Source organism: Dama dama, chromosome 5, assembly GCF_033118175.1.
Source record: "Dama dama isolate Ldn47 chromosome 5, ASM3311817v1, whole genome shotgun sequence".
Taxonomy (NCBI): domain Eukaryota; kingdom Metazoa; phylum Chordata; class Mammalia; order Artiodactyla; family Cervidae; genus Dama; species Dama dama.
The window spans coordinates 3,024,710-3,045,805 of record NC_083685.1 but is presented as its reverse complement, the minus strand read 5'-3'; the positions used below and the strand labels follow the sequence as shown (position 1 = coordinate 3,045,805).

Sequence of the window (21,096 nt, the reverse complement as noted above, 5' to 3'; positions counted from 1 at the left end):
TGAGGTGGCTGCACATTCCCTTATCTGGTTTCTCTCACTCAGAGATGAAGCAGATCCAATAGATGTATTTTATTTTTCAACATTGTGGTTAACTTATATATCCATCTGCCTATTTATTTTTCTCCCACATCATGAACATTTCCCTGTCTCATTATTTCTCCAAAGCATGATTTAAAAAAAATATATAATATTTCATCATGTGGATAGACCTTCATTTGTTTACAAAAATATGTATGTTGGTTTCTGATTTTTTTTTTGATTTATGATTTTTAAAAATAGTTTTTGGTAACTATTCTGTAAGGTTTTTATAATTATTCTGCAGTGTATCACAATTACAAATAATGCTGCAAACAGCCTTGCACATAATTACTTGATCACATCTCTGATTATTTCTTCAGGATAAGTTCCTAGAATTAGATGACTAGGATGGAGGGGTTAAAATCTGGGAAAAGTAGCAACTGAGGCTGCAAGCAGCTTGGGGAGTTCATAGACCTGAGATGGCAAACCTTAATAAATATTTTAGACTTTGTGGGCTGAGAGGCAGGATCCAGGTTGTTGTGTGGACTCTTCCTCCACCATTTAAAATTTGAAAAGTTCTCAACTCATGGGCTGGAACAACCAGGGGACCACATTTTTCTGTAGGCTATTCTGCAAGCCCAGCTCTAAGACCGTGGCTCTGGGTCCAGTCCCCAGTGTAGTCTGTGCGTCAGGAACGACCCGTCAGTGAAGGAAGTCTTTTCACCTGTCCTCACGGGTGCCTCACGTCAGCACCTCTTTCTGTGTTCTGGCAGAGGAAGGGCACAAATAGAGCATGGGAACACACAAATGCCTGTGTGCTGTCCGCTGGCTGTCCTCTTTGAGTATTAGAAACTGTGGGGACTGTACTGAGAAGTGAGAGATTACAGAACCACAAGGATTAGGCTTAACATATGCCGGTGACCAGATAGGAGACTGTTGTCCACAGCACTCCCCTCATCTTCTGGCTGGACAGTGAAGTCCACAAGGTGGCCATGGGTCTGCCCGGGTATAGATTTCCAAGTGGTCCGCAGGAGGCAGAGGGGTCAGGAGATGGCCCACACTGTCTCCAGGCAGCATCCTATATGTTAGCATGGGTGAAGGGTACCCATGTGTGTGTGTTTCCACGGCTCGTTACTGGAGCTTGTCTGGGCTGATGGGCCAGGACAGCAGTCGTGGTAAAACAGACAGTGAAATACTTCAGTGATTCTACTTCTAGAATTAAAGAGAAGTGGTAGGAAAGCAGAGACCTTCAGGGATATGGAGTGCTATTTCCAAATTTCAGTAATGACATAAAAAGTGCGGATTTTGAAGGGACAAGAGAATATGTCTTGACCTTAAGAAGGAAGGAGGGAGGGAGGTGTGATTGGAAAAGTTCTCTCTGCCGTTTATGTTTCAAGTCCACGGCAACCCGAACCCTGCAAGGATGGCGGGGAGGCCGCTCCAGGGGCCCCTCCTGGTGAGCACATACGTGTCTGACACTGTAAATGTCTCAGCGGCTTTGTGGTTTTGTTACACAACCAGCAGAGGAGAAGGTACTGCTGCTTCTGTCTCCCTGGTTCGCTTGGAAAATTTAGCAAGAACTTTTCCTTCATTGAATCCTCTTCTCCCACCTGCTGCCGTGTTTAGCAGCAAGCTTCAGGTGTCCATGTATCTTCCAGAAGCCTGGGAGTCTCCCCACCAGGCCAGGACACTGCCCCCCTCCTGCCCTGGGCACCCCCCCCACACACACAAGCTGCCCTGCGGCCTCTCTGTCCCCTTGGCATGGGTCTGAAGGACGTTCAGAGCTATGTGGGGGCGCAGGCATCCAAGCTTGGCTCTGATGAGAGCTGAGGCGCTTGGACACACCTTCCCCCAGGTGCTGCACCTACATGGCTGGGATGCTCTGCCTGGGAAGGTGTGGGTTTCTGCTAATGCTTTGCATTTGGATATCTTCCTCCTGGGTGGATGGGTCTCTCTCTCTCTCTCTCTCCCCCTTTCCCCTCATGTGCCCGTCTTTCTCTCCTTCCCCCCTTGTTTTTGTTTTTTTCTTTCGTCCCTTCCTCCTCCTGCAATGGTTCACCGCTGGGCCGCGTGCCATCCTCCACCCCCTCGCGCCTGCCGCCGCTCCCCGCCGCTCTGACCTCAGGACGGGGCCTTCTTTATGGAGTTTGTCCGCAGCCCGCGCACAGCAGCATCCGCCTTCTACCCGCAGGTCAGTCCAACCCCAGGGCCCTGCGGCCCGTGCGTGCCTGTCTGTCAGTTGAAGCCTTGACCTGGCCTTCAGCTCGGTTCTGAAAACCCCTGGAATTGGGCTGAAGCTGAGTTTGAGGGGCAGTTGAAATTGAATTTCATCTTGGAGATGCAGTACCTTCTGTTTGTGGCAACAAAGGGGGCTCATTGTCTCCATCTTTGCCCACGTGGTAGCATCTTCCCCTTTAGGTGTTTTTGTCCATATGACGTAGCAACCTGACTTAAAGGCTGAACTCTTATTTGTTTTTCCTCCCAGATGGTAAGTGTCATGAAGGCAAGGGAAGTTTTATCTTTTTTAACTTGTTATTTTATATTGATTAACCATGTAATCATACAAACATTAGTCTGGTCCACCATCTGCTTTTGTCAGTAAAGTTTTATCGAAACAGAGCCACATTCCTTCATTCACATCATTGATGGTTGCTTTTGTGCTTTTTCATGCAGAGTTGAGCAGTTTCAACAGGCCTTATAGCCCACAAAGCCTAAAATAATTACCATCTGGTCCTTGACAGAAGATATTTGCCAACTTCTGATTTAGAGGATAACTCTTTAACCACATCCTGGTGTGGGCTGGTGGTGGGGTTCTGACTCAGGGGCAGTAGACAAGAGATAACCCACAGAGAGGCCCAGAAAGAGCACCTGTGCCAGAGAGCTGGGCCTGGTCCCCTGCGTTAGCTTCTAACTTAATTTCATGGCATGGCACTTCTTCCTAAGTCTTTCTGGTTGAGGGCAGATGGTGGTTGGTAATTGCAAGCTACCTCTTGCTGCGTTTCTCTCTGTATTTATGGGGCTGGCAGAGTCTATGTGGTCCTTTTCTTTTTTTTTTTTTTTGGCAATTCATTGAGCCTGATGTAGAAGAGCAAACTGGTTCTTTCAGAACCAGGGATGATTTTGTCTCCCAAGGGACCTTTGGTAATACCTGAAGGTATTTTTGTCACAGCTGGAGCAGAGGGAGATGATAAGGGGGTCGTGGCTAGTGTCTGGTGAGCAGAAACTAGGGGTGCTGCTGAGCACCCACAATGCACCCAGTGGTCCCCACAACAAAGGCTTCGTGGGTGCTCAGTCACTCTTTGCGACACCAAGACTGTAGCCCGCCAGGCTCCTCTGTCCATGGGATTCTTCAGGCAAGAATACTGGAGTGGGTTGCCATTTCTTCCTCCAGGGGATCTTCCCGACTCAGGAATTAAACCTGTGTTTCCTGCATTACAGGCAGGTTCTCTACCACTGAGCCAGCTGGGAAACTCCCACAGCAAAGGCTTATCTGACCCTTAATGGCAGCAGTACCATGGTTGAGATGCTCTGTTTTATTTAGAAGGAGTGATTTTTTTTTATCACCTAATAGAGTATCTGATAATATTCTTCTGTAAGTACTCGAGAACCCTGTGTGAGAGAGACTAGGTGGCTTGTATTTTTCCAGAAATGCTCTTGGAGACTTGCTGTTCTCTCCAGATGTTCGCTGTTGGGTGCAGCCTCTCTAGGTGGGCAGGTCACAGTCCTGCCCTTCAGGCTGTTTAAAGGGAATGAGACAGAAAACCATGACATGAAGCAAAACGTGCCAGCCCCCAGGCGAGGGTCAGAGACTGAAAGCAGAGAAGGAGGTTTCTGTTTGGGGCCCAGAGTGAGTCAGGGAGCATTTCACCAAGGGAGCAGCACTTGGAACACAGCGTTTCTAGCCCGTGTTGGTGGGGAAGGGAGTCCCGGAGGGGCACACAGAGAGGATTGAACACACGGGATTGACTCTGCTGGAAATGCAGCCATGGGTGTGGGTGTGTGTGTGTGTGTCTGTGTGTGTTCAGAAGCCCCCAGTTCTGCAAGTCGGGTCTCAGTCCGATAGCTCGTGCGGAGACTGGAAAGATGTCAGGGTAAGGAGTGATGGGGTTGAGTTGTCCTTCAGGAGGGTGAAGCTGGAGTGCTCGCAGGTAGGATGTGTGTGGGGTGGCGTCGGTGGGAGCTGGGTGGTTCTTGGGCGCATCTGGTGGGCCCTGGGAGTCAGCGGAGGGGAGGCCACAGGACGAGGCCTCTCCTTAGGGGAGAGGCGGGAGAAGGAAACTTCAGGTGTGCCTGAGGTGTGAACCTGGGCAGTTGGGAAGACTGACCGGACCTGTGACGGACGTGGGCTAGGAGGACAGGGTTGAGTGGTGTGGGGCTGCTGTCTCCCTTCTCCCAGCCCGGGGGGACGGCCTCTTCACTCCTTCTCTGGGGGTTTTCTTTAGTGTAAATCTTGTGGTTTGAGTCAGGTGCTGGTCTGGGGGGTTCACTGTGCACAATGGCCTCCCATGGCCTCAGTTTGGGGTGCATGAACTCCCCCTACTCTGATGGAAGGGGGTACACGCCTGGTGGGGGGCGGTCCCTGGACTCCTTTAGCTCTTCCCCCAGGGACCAGCGGGGACTAGGAAGGAGAGGGATAGGAAGGACCGTACTTGTGAACAGCCTGAAAGGTTTTTGGTTTTTGGCATTAATTTTTTTTTTTTTGGTGTTAACTTTTAAATCTCCTGCAGGTGTCTTTGGACCAGACGGCTGCCCCAGTGCTGGACGGCAGCAGCTTGGGGGTGAGCACAGGCCAGTCCGTGGACAGGGGCAACAGCCAGACCTTCGGGAACTCGCAGAGCTTGGGGGAACAGGGCTTCCCCTCTGCAAACTCCAGTGATACCAGGTGAGACTCAGGAAGGCCACACTCGTGCTACTGGGCGGTGGGGACCCTCTGACCTCAGAGGCTGCAGAGGCTGGGGGTCTGGATCTTGGGCCCGAGTTCTAACTCGAGTACGAGTTATGTCTGGGAGCCCAGAGCAGTCAGTCCTCACCGGCATCTTCCAAAGGGGCTGGTGGTCCGTGCCCGGCCCTCCTCACAGGCTCCTGTAGAAACGCCAAGGCATCAGGCGCTGTGCAGGAGCTGAGCCCGTCCAGCCTCTCATCTCTCCAGGCCCACGTCCCCACCAAGCCTGGTGGACGCTTCAGCTCCGCTGTCCAGGGCACAGGAAAGGCGTGCACGTTTCTGCTTCCTTGTTGCTCACGAGGGTAGAACAGTAGGTTCTCTTCTGCTTTTGGAAGAGGAACTGGGAATGTCTAGGCTGGAGAAGGCTGGGATCGACACGAGTCAGGACGCCTGGCTGAATTACAGAGAACATACTCCATCTCACGGCAGAAAGCCCCAGGCAGCTGCTCCTGCCTCAGGGAACCAAGCTCTCTGCCGCTGATGATGTTCACACGATGGCACAGCCTCTGACCAGACGCTTGTCACAGGGACTCAGGCATCAGAAGGAAGTTCACTTTGAGGATCTTTCTTTAAAGGCTTCTTTAACCCCTGAGGTTCTGAAATGCTCCAGTGGGTCCTGGACCCGCCGAGTAGGAAGAGGAGGCCAAGACAGGGGCACCCGGGGAGCGGGGTGGGGATTAAGGAACTTCTGGATAAGCCCCAGGTTTGGTGTGACCCGTGCCCTGGGATCTGGGTTCAGTTGCTGAGTATTTAGCATCTTTATGAACCGTCATATTGTCAAGGAAGAGCTCGAGGAGCAGGTGATAGAAAGATCTGGGCACTGGGAGCAGGCAGACGGGATTCAAATGTAGACCCCTGATGCTTCCTGGCTCTTTGACCTTCACCAGGTCTTTTTCTTTTTCGACCGTACCATGTGGCATGTGGGATCTCGGTTCCCCAACCAGGGATTGAACCTGTGCCTCGTACATTGAAAGCTCGGAGTCTTAACTACTGGACTGCCAGGGAAGTCCCCTTCACCAGCATCTTTCATGTCTCCAAGTTCAAGAGGGTGGCTGTTACTGTTGTGTTTAGTATCACTGACTGTTTTGGACTTGGTGGGCGTCAGTTCAGGCTCAGTATTTTATACACGTTAACCTCCCGGCAACCCTGGAGAACAGGAACAGTGTCCTCCCCAGTTTATAGATGGGGAAGCTGAGGCCAAGTAAAACCAGAGGCCCTCCCACTGGTGGTGATGACCGTGGGATTCTGTACCCCGTGCTCCGGCCACAGTTACCTAATGCTTGCGTGCATGCTAAGTCACTCAGTCGTGTCCGACTGTTTGCGACCCTATGGACTGTAGCCCACCAGGCTCCTCTGTCCATGGGGATTCTCCGGGCAAGAATATTGGAGTTGGTTGCCATGCCCTCCCCCAAGGGAGCTTCCCAGCCCAGGGCTCAAACCCTCGTCTCCTGCAGCTCCCACACTGCAGGCGGATTCTTTACCACTGAGGCACCAGGGAAGAAGGATGCGATGTGTGGGAGGCCCAGAGCGTCCCTCCAGGGAAATATCTTGGAAGTGGTCGAGCCTGACCTAGATTATTCGAAGGGGAGAGGCTCGTTAAAGGAAGCAAGTTAGGACACGAAACCACTTTGAAAAATTCTTTTTGTTTTTTTAATAAATTTATGTATTTTTAATTGGAGGACAATTGCTTTACAGTGTTGTGTTGGTTTTTGCCATACGGCAGTGTGAGTCAGCCACAGGTGTATGTATGGTCCCCTCCGTCCCGAAGCTCCCTCCCGCCCCATCCCTCTAGATTGTCACAGAGTGCCGGGTTGAGCTTTCTGCATTACACAGCACCTTCCCATTAGCTCACTAAATATTTTTTACGCATGGTAATGTGTCTATTTCAGTGCTACTGCCTCCATTCATCCCACCCTCTTCTGCAGCTGCTGGGTCTGTAAGTCTGTTCTGTAGGTCTGAGTCTCTATTTTTGCCCCCACAGATAGGTTTATCAGATCAGCCCAACCAGCCCAGCCTGAGGGCAGCCGTGATGTCGTATATAGTCCCCGGGGCACACGGGGACCCAAGGATGGGGTTTAAATACATATATATACTTATTTGGAAAGGGCTTCCCTTGTGGCTCAGATGGAAAAGAATCTGCCTGCGGTGTTTGATCCCTGGGTTGGGAAGATGTCCTGGAGAAGGAAATGGCAACCCACTCCAGTACTCCTGCCTGGAGAATTCCATGGACAGAGGAGCTTGGTGGGCTACAGTAAATGGGGTCGCAAAGAGTCAGACATAACTGAGCGACTCAGTCACACACACACACGCTTTGGAAGCAGGACAGCCCCTCTGAGACATCCCCAGGATGTAGCTGGCCATACTTTGCTTCCGCGTCTGCGGTGTCCAGATCGTCCTGGCTTCTAGCTCTGTGAGAAGTGAAGGAGGAGGGTCAAGACTCTTAGGAAGGTCACTCTCCTTCTCTGTTTGCAGCTCTCAGCAACTGGTGGCCAGCTCCCTGACCTCTTCCTCCACCCTGGTGGAGATCCTGGAGGCCATGAAGCACCCCTCGTAAGTGGCTCCTCTTGTGGATGAATGCAGGGGGTCAGAGGATCCCATGGTGTGAGCAAGGGTGCTGCTCAGGCAGTGGGGTTTGGTGGGTTTATACCTGATTCCTCAACAGCTGTGTGACCTTGGGCAAGTTACTTGACGTCTCCGAGCCCTGTTAGCTTGTTTGTAAAGTGGGACCGCAGTGGCTGAGTCGCAGGTGTTCTCTGAAGGCCAGGTCTTCCCCTCCCCCTTCTCCTTTCCCCTGCCACACCTTCTTGTGTCCAGCCACAGGGATTTCCCTGCGTCTGGGAAGAGTGGGGAGGAATTGTACTGTGAGGGTCCTCACTTCCGTGGGGGACTCTCTTCTTTCCGTACCTCCTCTCTCTCCTTGTGGCCTCCTCGGAACTCAGGACAGGTGTCCAGCTGCTCCCTGAGCAGAAGGGCCTGTCGCCAAGCTGCTTCATCAGCGCGGAGGTGGTGCACTGGCTGGTGAATCACGTGGAGGGGGTCCAGACGCAGGCCATGGCCATCGACATCATGCAGGTGAGGCCCCGGGGCGGCGTGGGGCTAACCGATGAACCATAGGCCCGTCGTGGTTCGGAAGGCACTTCCGTCCCTGACTTAAACATCAGGCACAGTCTGCCATGTGCGCTGAAGTGTTCTGGGCAGAATCTATACTTCTGACCTTCGTGGGGTGGAATCCCTGTGAAAAGTGCCCAGGCAAAGCCCTCTGTCTGCCTCAGCGCCTTCCTGGCTCCCTGCACTTCCCAGCTCGCCGGGCACAGCCACGTGTGGTCTGTCTGCATCTCGTTCATCCTCCGCCCTGACCAGGCCCCTTGAGAACAGGGCAGCTCCGACCTTGTGTGCCTGAGTATTGCTTGGCACATGGTAGGCACTGAGCCAGCCCTTGCTGAATTTAATGACATTGTTCAGAACTGGAATTAAACTCGAGATGTGGGGAAGGGAAAGGTCAGTGCACACCGTCCTGTCCACACAGAGGCCCCCATGGAGAATCAATGACATTTGATCAGTATGTGTCTATATAATAAAATTATTAAAAAATATACATGAGAATTATATTACACTCACCATTTATTTCTGGATAGAGAGGAAGGGAGAGACATGGGAGAATCCATAGAGATTTTTAAGTTTTGTTTAGTTTTCTTTGGCCACACTGCATGGCTTGCGGGATCTTAAACACATCTCTTAAGTCTGTATATCAAAAAGTTAAATTAGTCGAAGGTGGCTGATGGTATGACCTGAATTTTCTTTGTATTTGTCTGTGTGTTTGAAATATCTAGTGACACTGTATTATGTGTTTGCATTTTATAATGTAATCTGTATCAGGCACAGCGTTTAACACAGTGCAACCGATACAGCTGATAGGGAGGAGGGTGGGTTCTGAGGGCTGCCCCTCTGAGATGTTCCCCTGCAGGAATTTCAGTTTCGCTGACTCTCCTAGAAAATGCTGGAAGAGCAACTCATCACACACGCCTCTGGCGAAGCCTGGCGGACCTTCATCTACGGCTTCTATTTCTACAAGATCGTGATGGACAGAGATCCCGAGCGAGGTGAGGCTGACTGCTGCCTGCGAGGCAGGTGTTTCCCGGCGACGCGCCCCCTCAAATGACAGGGCTTCTCAGGCTCCTTGTGTGATGCTGTCCCCTCGGTTGATGGACATGTCAACCTTCCTGAGCATCTGTACTTAGTTTGAGCGTCACTGCAGGATAAAATAGTCTTAATTGAAATAGAGGTCACATAACATGAAACTAACCATTTTATTTATTTTTGCCATTTTTTTGTTGTTGTTTTTTGGTCATGCCACGTGGCTTGTGGCATCTTGGTTCCCTGATCAAGCGTTGAACCTAGGACCACCACTGTGAAAGTGCCTAACCACTGGACCACTGGGGAATTCCCCCAAACTAAGCATTTTAAAGGGGACAGTTCAGTGGCATGTAGGGCTCACAGTGTCACATAGCCACTACCTCTGTCTAGTTCCATGACCTTTCCATCACCCTGAAGGGACACCCCATTCTCAGGGGTGCTCCCTCCCAAACTCCACCTCGCCCAGGCCCTGGCCACCAGTCAGCTGTCTTGTCTCTAAAGGCTGGCCTGTTCTGGACATTTCTACCCAAGTGGCCTCATGCACTCCGTGGCCTTTCATGGCTGGCTTCTTAGCGCCATGTTTTCAGATTCACTGCGTCAGGCGCGAATCGGTGAAAACACAATCACCGTGCTGAGGCCCCCCCGCACCGCCCTCCGCAGTGGCTGTGCAGCAGCCCACCACCTGGCATACGACGGCAGTGGATGACTTCGCCAGCTTCCAGCGCAAGTGGTTCGAGGTGGCCTTCGTGGCGGAGGAGCTCCTGCACTCGGAGATCCCCGCCTTCCTGCTGCCCTGGCTGCCCAGCCGGCCAGCCTCCTACGCCAGCAGGCACAGCTCCTTCAGCCGCAGCTTCGGGGGCCGCAGCCAGGCCGCTGCACTCTTGGGTAGGTGTCTGGGCTGGTGGGGCCCGGGGAGTGCTGGCGGGCAGCTGGGCAGAGGGGCAGTGCCGTGGGAACCAGGGTTAGGGCCGCCGCGGCTGTCAGGCTGTGACTGTCAATGCTGCGGGCTCCTGTGCAGCTTCTACCTGCTGAGTGGGGCGCGCGCATTACTGTCCCAGCTGACCGGCAGGGCTCGGCAGTTGTCAGATCAGGGCCAGGACCGGACAGACGGTGTCGTCACTTTTCCCAGGGGGTCAGGACACAGTGGGTGTGAGCGGCTATTCTCTGCTGGTTTAGCCCCTGCCAGGGGCTGTCCCTACACCAGAGCATCTCAGGACCTCAGAAGAGGAAGGGATCTCAGAGGTGGTCTAGTCCAGGCACTCACTCTGAGCGTGGACCTCCCCTCTGCCCTCCCCCGCCAAATGTGCTTACTTTGGGGCATGCACCCCAGGACCCTTCCCTAAGGTGGGGTGAATACATTCTTATTGAATGATGGTGACCTCTGATTTTGAGAACCAGATTGATGAGTTGAGATGTGAGTTCTAGGCAAGGAGTCATGAGATTCCCCTCAAAGGCAGGTTGGAGAGACCCTGAAAACCCCCCAGAAGGAGGGGAACAAACATAACACAGGCCAGACTCCAGTGAAATTCCTGTTTCTACTTGGTCAGCCTGGAAACGCCCGGCTAACTCAAGTTCTTGCCTGGCTGGTGGAATGGAAACCGTGCTGGTTTCCAGATCCTCAGTGTCACTCAGAGCCTGCGTGGCTGGTGCCCTGTGTGAGAGGTGGGGCAGGGCACCGCCCATCACCGAGGTCCCCCCAGGGGTGGGTGCAGGACCCCGTGTGTTGCATTTACCCCTTTGTTAGGGTTTCCGCTTCTGGGAGAAGTGTTATCATTTTGGTTCTTGGCAGTTTCTTTAGGAACATCTAGAACTAAGGAGAATCTTTCATGTGTGCATGTTTTCTGGGAAAACACTCTTACTATTTCAATAGCTCCCATGCTTGTTACAGTGGACTGCTGCCCATGAAGAAATGCCATTGGATTCGAGGGGGAGGGAGGAAATGGGGCCGATCACAGTTTACAGAAGCCCTGGGTCTGGCCTCACCCAGAAAGACAAGAGTGGAGCCCTAGTTTTTATTTACTTCTGAGCCAGCTGCAGGCCATTGGTCAGGAACTCTATGTCTGACCCATCTCTAAAACACCCATCTTGGTTGAGAAGGATTTGCGAGCAGGAGCCCAGGTCAGATGAGCTACTTTGGTGCTGACCTGGCATCAGTGGGCAGCACCCGGTCATTGGGACAGGGCATTGCATATGTATGGTTATTCATGTCCGACTCTTTGCGACACCAGGGACTGTAGTCCACTAGGCTCCTCTGTCCATGGGGATTTTCCAGGCAAGAATACTGAAGTGAGTTGCCATTTTCTTCTCCAGAGGGGTCTTCCCAACACAGGGATCAAACCTGCGTCTCCTTCATCGAGGAGGGTTCTTTACCACTAGGGCCACTTGGGAAGCTGGGGACAGAGCATTAGACTTCAGTAAGAGTTTCATTTCTTGAGAAAAGATTATAGAACTGTTGCCTTCCTGGATTGAAACCAAAAAGCAATACCCCCTCCTCACTCTGGTCTAGGCTGCTTGGTCTCTGGAATCAGAAGATCTGGGGCTCAGCCTGGCTGAGGTTCTAACTCTGATCTCGGCCAGGGCAGTTCCCCTCCATGGGCTGCTGTTTCCTCATCTGTAGATCGGGGGTGGGATTAGATTAGAGGAGGCAAGCTATGAACAAACACGCCTATTTGTTCATTTGTTTGTTTTATAATAACTTTTGGTTTTAGATTCACAGCAAAATTGAGCAGAGTTTCCGTATACCCCCTGCCCACCCTTGCCTCCCCCGCCGTCGACATATCCCCACTGAAGTGGGATGTTTATGTTAGAGTCAATGACCCTACACCAGCACATCATTATCAGCCAGGTCCACGGTTTCCCTTAAAGTGTGCTCTGGGTGTTCTGCCTTCTACGGGTTTGGACAAGTGTATAATGACATGTACTCACCATTATGGGGCTTCCCAGGTGGCGCTAGTGGTGAAGAACCCTCCTGCCAATGCAGGAGACATAGGAGATGTGGGTTCTATCTTCGAGTTAGGAAGAGCCCCTGGAGGAGGGCATGGCAACTCATTCCAGTGTTCGTGCCTGGAGAATCCCATGGACAGAGGAGCCTGGCGAGCTATAGTCCACAGTCCACAGAGTCGAAAAGAGTTGGACATGACTAAAGCGACTTAGCGCAGCACAGTAGCACTCACCGTTATAGTATCACACAGAGTAGTCTCACTGCCCTAAAAATCTGCCTGTTTTTGTAAATAAAGTTTTATTGGAACACAGTGTGCTCATTCATTTAGGTAATGTCTGGCTGCTTTTGCACTCTTAACAGCAGCATTGAGTAGTGAGAACGGAGACCTTATAGCTACACAACCTAAAATACTTACTACCTGGACCTTCATAGGAAACATTTGCCGAGCCCTGGACTAGACGATTTCCAGGAAGCGTCTAGAATCTGCAGATTCACATCTATATGCTCAGTTGGTTGCTCCTCCTCCTCACCCCTGCCTTCCTTTCCCTCCCCTGGGCGCCCCCTCCACCTGCGCGCTGACGTAGCCGCCACTGTCCCGGAGCAGAGGACCGTGACCCTGGATGTGGACGTGAACAACCGCACGGACCGCCTGGAGTGGTGCAGCTGTTACTACCACGGCAACTTCTCTCTGAACGCGGCCTTCGAGATCAAGCTGCACTGGATGGCTGTGACCGCCGCCGTGCTCTTTGAGATGGTGAGCCCCCCACCCCGTGCGCGGTCGGGCCTGTGCAGGGATTCTCGTCCCTTAAACAGCTGTTTTCAGTTCAGGCTCCTGTTACCTCCACCTGGACCCTTGTAATAGCCTCTCTCAAAAAATTAAACATTGTGAAAAATTCAAACAGTCGGAAAAGGTGTCGGGAAAAGGTGTCGATTAGGGGGTGTCTGAGCCTTGGGGCTACTGACATGTAGGACGGATTGTTCTCTGTCAGGAGTGGAGGGCCTGGCCTGTATACTGTAGGCTGTTGAACAGCATCCTTGGCCTCTACCCACAGTAGCACCCCCTCCTATGTCAACCAAAAATGTCTCCAGATTTTGCTAATGTCCCCAGGGAGGGGTGCGTTGCCCCCAGTTGAGAATCCCTGGTGTAGAGCAAAAAGTAACCCTCTCTCTCACCCTCCCACCGTTCGCTGGAACTTCCATCTATTGCCCTGACACTTTGCTGTTATGGTGGAGACATTCTGTGCAGGTAGAGGCCCTGTCACCTTTTTTTTTTTTTAACAGGTAGATAATTTTCTGAGAATTTCCTATCACCTATGTATCTTCTCTATGAATAAGTCGGCCTCTTTTTTTTTTAAATTGGTTTTGCCTCCTTTTCGATGGAAGGTTTTTGAAGTAACGTTTGTTTCTTACAAGTTAACGTATGTGGCATTTCCCTGGCAAGTCCAGTGGTTAAGACTCAGTACTTCCACTGAAGGGGGGCTCAGGTTCGATCCCTGGTCCGGAAAGCTAAGATTCTGCATGCTGCTTGATACAGGAAAAAAAAAAGGAGTCGTGCATAACAGGAAACTCTGTGTTTCTGTGCTTCCCACCAGGTCCAAGGTTGGCACCGCAAGGCCACCTCCTGTGGCTTTTTGTTGGTGCCGGTTTTGGAGGGGCCCTTTGCTCTGCCCAGTTACCTGTACGGCGACCCGCTCCGGGCCCAGCTGTTCATCCCACTCAACATTAGCTGCCTGCTCAAGGAGGGCAGCGAGCACCTATTTGACAGTAAGAGACACCCCCCCTCCCGAGGGCTGTCCCCTGCACTGCACCCCCCCACCGCCAGCGTTGCCTCCCGAGGCACCGGGAGGGAGGTCAGCTTTTTGTGGGTGGTAAAAAGAAGGGGCCTCTGGACAAGGGACCAGCGTTTAATCCTGATTTCTTCACTCAGTGGCTGGCCAACCCTGGACAAGTCACCTAATGTCTCTGAGCCTCAAATGGCCTTGTTTCTAACATGGGGGTGGCCCGAGCTGCCTTGCCAGCTCAGGGACACCTTCGTGTGGCCTGGAGAGCATGGTGGGTGGGGAGGGGGCGCTGTTGTTTGAGTTCTCCCCACGGCCTCCTTTCTCCACTCCAGCCTAACTGGTTTGGGTGGCAGGAAGCTGAACCTCATGGGAGGCTTGCATCGCTGCCCCACGCAGAAGGGCCGGAAAGGGGAGGCAGTGAAAGCGGAGCAGGACAGTGTGCTGTTGTGCACGGCTGAGGCGCCTTAGCACCTGGACGGCTCCGGTCCCATGTCCCAAGGAGGCAGAGCAGGAGGAGGACGAGGAATCCCCCGATCCCAGCCCTCCCCCAGAACGGAGCCCACGGGGCCGACCTCGCCCACTGCTCCACCCTCGCCCACCTGACTCCAGGGGCAGGTGTGGACAGATCGCGGGGTGAGCTGTGTTCACATGGCACGGACTTTTCATCACCAAGTGCACTGTGATGAGCCTATCGTTAGCTCCTGCAAAGCGTTCCCTAAGCTCACAGATGACCTTTTTATAAGGAAAAGCTAGAGTCACTGCTGGTGATTGGACCCCTCTAGCTTCCTAGGTGTAGAAATTATCAGTGTGGAAGAAGAAACCTTAGAGGCAAAGGAGGTGCTTTCCCCGAGTTCTCGTGAGTCCTTGGCGTGGCTCATGGCAGAGACCATTCCCCCCTCACCACCCCCCACTGGGGTGCAAAGAGTTTTTGTTCTGAAGGTACATCTGTATGTTTTTTACATCTTGGAAGACATTTTTGTACAGACACAACATTTTGTGCAGTAGTTGGGGATCCAGGCGAGCTGCACGACCCCTGGAGGCCATAGATCCCGTGATCCTTGGAGTTTATGACATCCCCCACCCCCCACATTCTTGTTTCTTTCCCCTTGTGGTATGGCCGCGGAGGGACCGTTTTCTGCAGTCCTGAAATTGCCAGATGTTTATATCTGTGTCTGATGACTTTAAGCAAGGCACCACCTCCTATTGTTAATATGTTGAGGAGAAGGCGAGATCTTCACCCAGAACATCCAAAGACTCTTCTGGGGTCTCCCACCTTCGCTGTAACTGGGCAGGAGTGCTCACAGGGCTGGCCCCGGAGGACATTGCTGTATGAGCTGATGGTTTTCCCTGCCAGTTGTAACCAGTCTGCAAGACCAGCATCCTCTGTTGGTTGCCATGGTTACGGCTGAAGGAAAGGCATCCTAGTTGGAAGGAATAAGGGTTTGAATCTGAAAGTCGATTTTCTTGCTTCTGTGCCATCTCCGCTGTCCTCTCCCCTTCTGATAAGAAGGGATTCAAAATCTTAAAAACATGACAAGAACACGCTGTCTTGTTTTTACCAATTAAAGCCAAAGTCTTTTTTTTTTTCTTTTGCTCTTTGGTTACCCAGAGTCCTCACATCTATCATATGTATAAAATTCCAAAGAAGGAAAGAGCAGCCAAGCACCTGCAGGCGGCCCTGGCCTCTGGGACGCCACCTTGAGTGGTTGCTGCTCTAGCACTCAGCACTTTGACCCCCAAAGCAGCCCCGGCCCGTGGCCTCTACCGTGTGACAGCTGCCTAAGCCCTGCCACCTCCTTGCCCTGCTCCTTTCCTCACACCAGCCAGACCGCAGCACGAAGTGGGTGGTGGGGGCGGGCACCCATCTACCCCACTCCACGCCCGTCCCCAGCTGATCACTTTTCCAAAAACCATTTTATATTGATTTGCTTCAGTTTCCCCACCCCTAAACTGGAAAATTGGTAAATCGTTTTTCTCTCCTTGGAAGCAAATAGCGTGCACTTAAAGCTTGTCCTTCGCTTGGATTTAATATCCTGCTCCTTTCTGCTTTTGGCACAGACTTCATTAGAATGAGTCTCATAGCAAGTTCTGGCTGCTCATGCTGGTCGCTGAGGACTCGTGTTCCTCCCCTTTCTAGACCTTGATGGAGCTTGGGGGCTGTCATTCTCTTTAGGACATTCCTCCTTGGGGTGGAAGCCAGTTCTGAAAGCTGGTGGCATGGAAAAGCAGAGCTCAGGCTCAAGGGGGGAGAATTGCCAAGAGTAGTAAGGGATCACGGAGGCCGGACCCAGGGATGATTGCAAAGCTTAGAATAGCAACTCAGCATTTATTTTTTTTCCTTTCAGGCTTTGAACCAGAAACATACTGGGACCGAATGCACCTTTTCCAGGAAGCCATTGCACACAGGTTTGTTCTTAACAAGAAGGAAGCATGGGGAAGCCCTGGTGTTTGTCTCAAACAATGAAGCTAGTCCATTCCCTTTCCGGGGAGACAGATCCAGTCCTCCAAGGACAGATTTACTGTGTATCTCCGACAGGTCCCTCTGCTGTGGTTTCAGAGATAGGCACCTCCTGTCCAGTTCCTGGAGCTGCAGTTTTTCAGGCCTGACTCCCTCTCATTCATGTTGGTGGGCGAGCAGAGAGCCATCTCCTCGGCCTCCACCCAGAGCCAAACTTGCCAGGAGATGACCGGTAGAATTTTTCGGGAGCCCCTTGACCCATGTTGAGAAGACAGTGAATACTTAACAATCGATAGATACATTCAGTGGCTACTTACTGAAACCTGCTGTGTGTACCAAGGAAGGCCTTTCCTAGGCTCAGGCCAGTCCAGCTCTGTCTCCAGAGTGTCACTAGCTCAGGGTCCGGTGGCTGCCCGGTGTTAATCACAGAAAATCAAAGCCCCCTGTGCTGCTTTTAGGGTCATTTCCCCTTGTTCAGGAGCCTTCAGCAGTCCCAGCCCCGCCGTGCACACACCCACCCCTACCACGCACACAGACACCTACCATGCACACACCACTGTGCACACCCACACCCACCGTGCACACACACATACCATGCACACTCACATCATGCACACTCATACCCCTACCATGCACACAGACACCTACCATGCACACACCACTGTGCACACCCACACCCACCATGCACACACACATACCGTGCACACTCACATCGTGCATACTCACATCATGCACACTCACACCCCTACCATGCACACAGACACCCACCATGCACACACTACTGTGCACACCCACACCCACTGTGCACACTCACATACCGTGCACACTCACATCATGCATACTCACATCATGCACACTCATACCCCTACCATGCACACAGACACCCACCGTGCACACACCACTGTGCACACCCACACCCACTGTGCACACTCACATACCGTGCACATACCACTGTGCAAACCCACACCCACTGTGCACACTCACATACCATGCATACACCACTGTGCACACCCACACCCACCGTGCACACTCACATACTATGCACACTCACACACAGCATGCACACACACTCCCACTGTGCACATACACACCCCCACTGCACACACCCACCATGCACACAGACACCATGCTCACACACTCCCACCATGTGTGCATGCACACACCGTGTACACACACACACCCCTACTGTGCACACACCCCATCATGCACAGAGACACCTCCACCACACACACCCACCCACAGCCATAAGATGAAGTCCAGACCCTTCAGCCTCCTCCACCCAAACGGGCCCAGGCCTGCCTTAGGTCTGCCTCTGCCCTTGTCTTTGATGCCTGGTAAAGGCTGTGAAGTAAGTGCCGGGGACCTGGCTTCCTCCTCTCAGGAGGAGGGTGTACGATTCGGGGCCGTCAAGTGAAGAGGTCGGTGGAAAGGACTCTGACACGAGAAGCAGACAGGCCTGGTTCACCTCTGCCCCGCCCACCCCTCCACCAAGCATCCGGCCGAGGAGTCGTGAGCTGCGCTGCGTCCATGCTCTCCTGGCTTGTTGGCAGGGTTCCCTGACACTCCTGTCACCTACTAAGACTCCAGGAGATGGTAGTTACTGTTAGGAAGACCCCAGCCGAGTTCGTCAGCAGGTTGTGCTGATCCACACTGAGTAGATAGCCTTGATGGGAAAGTTGAGAGGAGGAAGGGTGAACTCCAGAGCTGTGCCTGCATGTGCTAGAACTGGCCGATGGTGATGAGCTCACGGTTCAAGCAGCCGATCCATTTAATTTACACATCTGACTTCTCGTGTCCTTCAGCAAAGAGTTATCAGGTGCCCTTGTGAAACCAGGAGCTTCTGCCGAGGATGCAACACAGCACCTCCCCAGAGCTCAGTCCAGGAGACGAGACAGGACTGTACCTACTTTAGTTCTGCCTCCTCACAGCCCTTGTTACAAAAACCCCTCAACTCAGGGCAGGGGCCGCGCTCGCCAGCACATCCTCTACGGCACTTAGCAGGTGGAGCTGTGATAAATGGGCTTCGTGGAAATAGAAAAACCAGGCCCAGAACCACAGCCCCTGCTGCCTGTTTCCAGAACACAGTGAGGCAGGGCCCCGTGTGTTTCTCGGCTTAAGGAAAATGACTGCAGTCACGGCATTTCTCAGTGCAAAGCCCTTATTGAGAACCACTGCACTTAGCATGGGAGCGCAGACAGGAAGGGGAGTGGGGCTGGCCAACTCAGCGGAGTTAAGACAAGGGCCTTCCCTGGGGAGCTGAGGGTCTCGGGGGTGGGGTGGTGGAGGGGAGAGGGAGGGCGTGCCAGTGCCATGGAGTGAGGAGGGAAGCGGTGAGGATGGAGGGGAGCAGTGGGGATGTTCCCCTGGGACTTTCCAGGTCCCCTCTCCCCAGGCTGGGCCGCCCGAGGGTTGTGTCAGCCACACTCCGGCCCAGGAGGTCCTCAGCAGCGTGTCTCCCTGTCTGCCCTTTAGGTTTGGGTTTGTTCAAGATAAATACTCTGCATCCGCTTTCAACTTCCCAGCAGAGAACAAGCCTCAGTACATTCACGTCACAGGTGAGGCGCCCCAGGTGTGGCGTGGATGGTGGGGTAGGATGGTGTGTGCGGGCTGGCCTGGGGTCCTGTGCCTCCCTCCCTTCTGGCGGCACCACGACCCGGCCGTCTCCCCGCAGGGACGGTGTTCCTGCAGCTGCCCTACTCCAAGCGCAAGTTCTCGGGGCAGCCGCGGCGGCGCCGCAACTCCACCAGCTCCGCCAGCCAGACCCTGTTCTGCGAGGAGCGCGTGGGCTACAACTGGGCCTACAACACCATGCTCACCAAGACCTGGCGCTCCAGCGCCACCGGCGACGAGAGGTTTGCCGACCGGCTGCTGAAGGACTTCACAGACTTCTGTGGCAACCGTGACAACCGGCTGGTGGCCTTCTGGACCGGCTGCCTGGAGAAGATGCACGCCAGTGCCCCGTGATGGGCCAGGGTGCTGGGAGCTGGCGTCCCACTGCCCATGAGACTCAGAGGGGGACGGTCAGGCAGGCTCGGGATGGGGGCTGTGGGGGTGCATGTCCCCCACCAGCGTCCATCCTCTCCTTGAAGGGAGGCTGCAGGAGCCGCTGTGCCCTGGGAGCGGGCGGGAGGGCAGCCCCGTGAGCATCCGCAGTCTGTCGGAGCGGGACCTGCTGCTTCCCTCCCAGGAGGAGTGCGCACAGGATGTATAATTTTGTGAAATAATGTACCATAGGCTCACACAGTTGTATATACCTGTACAGAGCAGAAGCGGGAATAAAGTGCCCCAGGCAGCATCTCGGTCCCCAGCCTGGTCCCCGGCGGCAGCTACCCCCTCCTGGGCCGGGCGGTTTTGCCCTGTCGCCGGGGCCCTGGAGGCTGGTGACATGGCCGCGGACGCTGGGGAGGACTCCAGAATCCACCTGGGGCATGTGGCTGTGAGTTCACTGGAAGTCGTCTCTGAGCTGAGAGCAGGAAGAAGAGCCTCCTGGCTCCTGCCCATTGGGAACAGGGTGGTGGTCCGAGGCTGGGAGTTCTGGAGACGTTTCTCAGCTCGCTGATTGCGCCGGGGGCAGGGAGTGCACACAGGCCCCCTATATACCTGGGCAGCACCCGTCAGCCTCCCGGATGTAGAAATGAGCCTTGGGTGAGGAACCACATGGGGGTGGGATGCGGAAGGAAAGCGCCGGGGGCGGGGGGGGGGGGGAGCGGGTGGAAGAAATGCATCCCGTTACTGAAGCAACAAGAATTCAGCCAGCGGGGCTTCAGAGCAGGAGGGGCCGCCTTAGTCCCAGCCATGGTTTCCCAAGGCTCCTCTGCACAGGAGCACCTTAAATTGCAGGCTCCACAGCCTCTCTTGGAGATTCTGATTTGGGGGCTCTGGACTCTGCGCTGTAAACGACGCCTAAGTGACCAGGCTCTCCATGGTCCATTTGAGAAGCCCTGCCCCCAGACCCTTCCTCTGGGCTTCTTCCCACTTACCTCACCTGCAGCCCTAACCCGCCTGGAAATCTGGTTCTCAGATCAAAGCAGAGCAAAGGTCACACACCGGAAGGCAGAGGACTCGCGAGCAGGGTGAATGACAAGTGACGGCTCGATGGCAGTAGGGACGGACGGAGAGCCACAAGGACCGCTCAGAGTGTGGGACCCCAAAGCCACAGGACCCCCAAAGGCTGGGCCAACACTGCCAAGTTCTCCGTCAGAGAGGCACAGAAGCCTGTCTCCTGTTTGTAGAGAAGTGAAGTGAAAGTCGGTTAGTCGTGTCTGACTCCTCCTGACCCCCCATGGACTGTAGCCCACCAGGCTCCTCTGTTCATAGAATTCTCCAGGCAAAAGAATACTGGAGTGGGTTGCCATTCTCTTCTCCACCGGATCTTTGCGACCCAGGGATGGAACCTGGGTCTCCTGCACTACAGGTGGATTTTTTACTGTCTCAGCCAGGGAAGCCCGTTTGTAGGAAGAGACCCATCAAAACGAGATGGAAGGTTCGGGCAGTACAAGAAACGAGCACACAATACACAGCTGAGACGCCACAAGGCTTTGCTCACGTGGAGGGAGCGGGGGAGAAGGCAGAAGAAACCAGTCACAGGCCCCTTCGGTTACCTGGAAAACAGATGCGTGAAATAATAATGGTTGCACCATTCCTTGAGCCTGTGTTCTGGACAGTGTAAGCATACTTGTCATGTTTTCCGTCTTGTAATCTTATCAACAGCTGTCATGACCAGATGAGGGTGGGAGCCCCAAGGTCATACACCCAGGCCATACAGCCGACCACGGCTGGAATCAGGTCTGTGGGACCCCAGAGCCCAGCCAGGCCCCGTCCA

At 53.5% G+C, this 21,096-nt stretch overlaps 1 protein-coding gene across 6 annotated transcripts in view; it reads left to right on the top strand.

The window, feature by feature from the left end:
- The window catches only part of DEPDC5 (DEP domain containing 5, GATOR1 subcomplex subunit), a 70,554-nt gene extending 50,633 nt beyond the window's left edge, over positions 1-19,921 (top strand). For 3 of the 6 annotated variants that reach the window (XM_061141476.1, XM_061141475.1, XM_061141480.1), the window contains 11 exons: positions 2,144-2,209; positions 4,746-4,900; positions 7,433-7,510; positions 7,900-8,032; positions 8,952-9,060; positions 9,755-9,979; positions 12,620-12,789; positions 13,628-13,799; positions 16,162-16,222; positions 18,747-18,829; positions 18,946-19,921. In XM_061141476.1, the coding sequence (XP_060997459.1) occupies positions 2,144-2,209; positions 4,746-4,900; positions 7,433-7,510; positions 7,900-8,032; positions 8,952-9,060; positions 9,755-9,979; positions 12,620-12,789; positions 13,628-13,799; positions 16,162-16,222; positions 18,747-18,829; positions 18,946-19,238 (1,545 nt within the window). In that variant the 3' untranslated portion in view covers positions 19,239-19,921. The remainder of the gene's footprint in view (positions 1-2,143; positions 2,210-4,745; positions 4,901-7,432; positions 7,511-7,899; positions 8,033-8,951; positions 9,061-9,754; positions 9,980-12,619; positions 12,790-13,627; positions 13,800-16,161; positions 16,223-18,746; positions 18,830-18,945) is intronic. The other 3 variants (XM_061141479.1, XM_061141478.1, XM_061141477.1) reach the window with 2 other exon arrangements.
- Positions 19,922-21,096: the final 1,175 nt, after the last annotated feature.